General features: G+C 45.4%; 1 protein-coding gene across 1 annotated transcript in view; it reads left to right on the top strand.

Annotated features, from left to right (window-relative positions):
- Window positions 1–2,769: 2,769 nt before the first annotated feature.
- TBX2 (T-box transcription factor 2) overlaps window positions 2,770–4,105 on the top strand; it is a gene marked incomplete at its 5' end in the record, with an annotated part of 27,687 nt that continues 26,351 nt past the window's right edge. Inside the window, one exon of the mRNA XM_083379879.1 lies at window positions 2,770–2,911. Coding sequence (XP_083236005.1) covers window positions 2,770–2,911 — 142 coding nt within the window. The remainder of the gene's footprint in view (window positions 2,912–4,105) is intronic.

Below are 4,105 nucleotides of genomic sequence, written 5' to 3'. Positions count from 1 at the left end.
CCTAGCCCCACTTCTCTGTCTCCCCCCCCCCCCAATTCTCATTTTCTTCTATCATATTTTTTCAACATTCTGTTTTTTAAACCCCAGGGAATATAGTCCTTGACTTACAAAATTTTGCTTAGTGACAGTTCGAATTTACGACCGCACTGAAAAACGTGACATTGTTGGGGGGCAATATGTTTGGAGCAGGGGTAGGCAACCTTGGCTCATTTTATGACTCGTGGACTTCGACTCCCAGAATTCCTGAGCCAGCCATGCTGAGGAGAAAGGGAGAGGTTTCCATACTGAGCCATGCTGGGTCAGGAATTCTGGGAGTCGAAGTCCACGAGTCATAAAAGAGCCAAGGTGGCCTACCCCTGGTTTGGAGTGTTTCTGAACCTTATTTCCATTTTTTTCTCAGATCACCCAGCTGAAGATCGATAACAATCCCTTTGCAAAAGGATTCAGAGATACAGGGAATGGACGGAGAGAGAAAAGGTAAATTGAGAGTATATATATATTTTTTCCCCTTAGGGGAAAACATTCAACCTTAAAGTTGAATTTATTCCAATGGGCCAACGCCATTTTTTTTCATTTCTGCACTTTCTCCTTATCTTCGTTTGGCCATCCTAAATATAGTCCCTCGGGATTAAGATCTGTACTGGACTGATTTTGGAACAGGCATTCACAAAATTGTATTGCAATGTTGTTATCGGCAACCTTAGTGGCGTTTACTCTTTTGTGGGCAGCCTTACGAACTTGATCGAGTCTTCAGCTTGCTGAAAACAAGAGAAATTAACCCAACTTTGTAATCAAACACTGTGTTCATCCAAGGTGTTGAACTGTGGTTGGTTTAATCATGGTTTATTAAACAACCTTCTGCTGCCTGGGTTTTGATAGAACCTTGCCATAAACAAGGTTGCTGGATTTATATGCAACTCATTAAGTTGCAGAGAAGGGAGGAGAGGGGAGGGATGGGGGGAGGGGAGGGGAGGAGAGGAGAGGAGAGGAGACAAGGTTATGTTCCAATATTTGAGGGGCTGCCACAGAGAAAAGGGGCTCAACCTATTCTCTGAAGTACCTGAAGGCAGGACAAGAAGCAATGGATGGAAACTAATCAAGGAAAGAAGCAACCTGGAATTAAGGAGAAAGTTCCTAACAGTGGGGACAATTAACCAGTGGAACAGCTTGCCACCAGATGTTGTGGGTGCTCCATTACTCGAGGTTTTCAAGAAGAAGATTGGACCACCATTTGTCTGAAATGGCAGGCAACCTTGGCTCTTTTATGACTCGTGGACTTCAACTCCCAGAATTCCTGAGCCAGCATGGCTCAGCTTGGAAACCTCTCCCTTTCCCTCAGCATAGCTGACTCAGGAATTCTGGGAGTTGAAGTCCACAAGTCATAAAGCGGCCTAGGCCTAGGCCAGGGGTAGGCAACCTTGGCTCTTTTATGACTCGTGGACTTCAACTCCCAGAATTCCTGAGCCAGCATGGCTCAGTATGGAAACCTCTCCATTTCTCCTCAGCATGGCTGGCTCAGGAATTCTGGGAGTTGAAGTCCACAAGTCATAAAAGAGCCAAGGTTGCCTACCTGTGGTCTAGGTTGTTTTTTGCTCCAGGTTTAATAGCAGTCAGCAGCCCTTTAGCCAATGGCAGCACAGAGGCCATTTTGGCTATCTAAGAACCTAAGCAGGGGGAGGCCCGGTTAGCAATTGGATGGGAGATCACTCATTGATTCCTGGGAGGCCAATTAGGCTGAGAAATTAATCAACTGAGAAAACAGCATCAAGGTCCTTCCGCACTGCCGTCAAGCATATAACACAGATTTTTGAGCAGGAATCCATTTTGCTCAAAAGTGGCTCGGCTGTAGTGAGGTGATGTCCATTTCTGGTTTAGATGGGAACTTTTGTGGTACTGTCACCTGGGGTTGTTTTTTTTTTTGACCTCGAGAAGTAAAACAGACTACAGGTAGTCCTCGACTTACGACCACAATTGACCCCAAAATTTATGTCATTAAATGAGACGTTTGCGAAGTGAGCCTTGCCCCAGTTTACAACCTTTCTTCCCACAGTTATTAAAGGAACCACTCCAGTTGATAAGTTAGTAACCTGGTGGTTAAATGAATCTGGCTTTCCCATTGGCTTTGCTGGTCAGAAAGTCACAAAAAGGGACCCCATGACCTTGCGACACAGCGCTGCAGTCATAAATATCAGCCCGTTGCTAAGCATCTGAATTTTGATCACATGATCATGGGGATGCTGCAAAGGTCGTAACTGTGAAAAGCTGTCATAAGGCACACTTTTCAGTTCTAACTTTGAACGGTCACTAAATGAACTATTGTAAGTCGAGGACTATCTGTTGTAAGGGACCTTGGAGGTCTTCTAATCCAGCCCCTCTGCTCAATCAGGAGACCCTACTACGCCTATGTGTCTCAACCTTGGCAACTGGGAGATGCGTGGACTTCAGCTCCCAGAATTCCTCAGCCAGCTCAAGCAGGAGATCCTGGCAAGTCTGGCTGGGGAATTCTGGGAGTTGAAGTCCACGCAACTTCCAGCTGCCCAGGTTGAGAAACAGCGCTCTACACATCATCCCAGGCAAAATGGCTGCCCAATCTCTTCTTGGAAAGCTCCAGTGATTGAGCACCCACAAATTCTGGGGATGAGAGGGAGAAAGAAGTTGGGGGAGAGGGACTCAGACCCTCTGAAAGGCTGACGCTGAAGATTAAAATCTGTCCCCCTCCCCTTCTTTTCCCCCACTGAAAGGAAACAGCTGACTCTGCCTTCCCTGAGGATGTATGAGGACCCCTGCAAGCAGGACAGAGACGGGGGCGAATCGGATGCCTCTTCTTGTGAACCTGGCCCAGTTCAGGAGTCCCTTCACTCCCCTTTGGCCACAACGCCCAGCCCTTTGCGGGTCCACCGAAACAGCAGAGGTGAGGATCTTTGGGGAGGGGACCATAGCCCACACGGGGGGATGGAGAGGCGGGTCCTTCTCCAAATGGAGGGGGGGGGAAAGCCACCCCGGTTCCAATCCATTTTCCCCCTTTAAAAAAGTTTGAACTTCTTCCATGAAAAAAAGCCCAAAAAACATATCCGTAGTCCCCTACGTATGACCACAGTTGAGCCCATCTCTGTTGCTAAGCGTGACAGTGGTTATTTGTCCCATTTTGCAACCTTTCTGGCCATGGTTGTTAAGTGAATCGCTGCAGTTGTTAAGTGAGTAACAGGGCTGCTAAGCAAATCTGACTTTGCTTGTCAGAAGTTCGCAAAAGGGGATCACATGACCCCGGGACACTGCAACCGTCATTAAGTACATGCCAGTTGCCAAGAGTCTGGATTTTGGTCACGTGATCAGGAGGATGCTGCAATGGTTGTACGTGTGAAAAATGGTTGTAAGTCATTTTTTCCCCAGTGCCGTTTGTAACTTTGAACAGTCACTAAACAAATGGTTGTAAGTCAAGGGCTACCTGTACTGCTGTGTGGTCTAACTCTTCCTCAAATTATAATCATAAGAATCAACATCCCTACCCCAGTTAATTTACGCAGGTAGTCCTCAACTTATGACCACAACTGAGCCCAAAGTTTATGTTGTTAAGTGAGAAATTTGTTAAGTGAATTTGTCCCATTTTACGACTCTTCTAGCCACATTTGTTAAGTGAATCACTGCCGTTGTTAAGTTAGTAATGCGGTCATTAAGTGAATTTGGCTTCTCCATTGTCTTTGCTTGTCAGAAGGTCGAAGGGGATCACCTGATCCCAGGAAACTGCAACTGTCATAAATATGAATCAGCTGTTGCAATGGTCATAAGTGTGAAAAACAATCATAAGTCACTTTTTTCAGGGCCATTGTAACTTTGAACGGTCTCTAAGTGAACTGTTGTAAGTCAAGGACTATCTATATTTTGCTGTAGTTGGAGATTTGCAGGTAGGTCCCAAAGGGGTGAGAAACAGTGATGTTTCTTAGCTTAAATTGTGTTTATTCATGGATCAGATCCTACAACTATGTCTCTCAACGTTGGCAATTTGAAGATGTTTGGACTGCAACTCAAAAAAATTTTTCCCCAATATTTTAATATTTAAAATATTTTTAAAATATTTTCTGCAGAGAATTATCTCTCTGATGCCTTC

The sequence above is a fragment of the Vipera ursinii genome, assembly GCF_947247035.1.
Source record: "Vipera ursinii genome assembly, chromosome: 1".
NCBI lineage: Eukaryota > Metazoa > Chordata > Lepidosauria > Squamata > Viperidae > Vipera > Vipera ursinii.
Note: the sequence above shows the minus strand (reverse complement) of the source record. Positions and strands in the feature narration are given on the sequence as shown.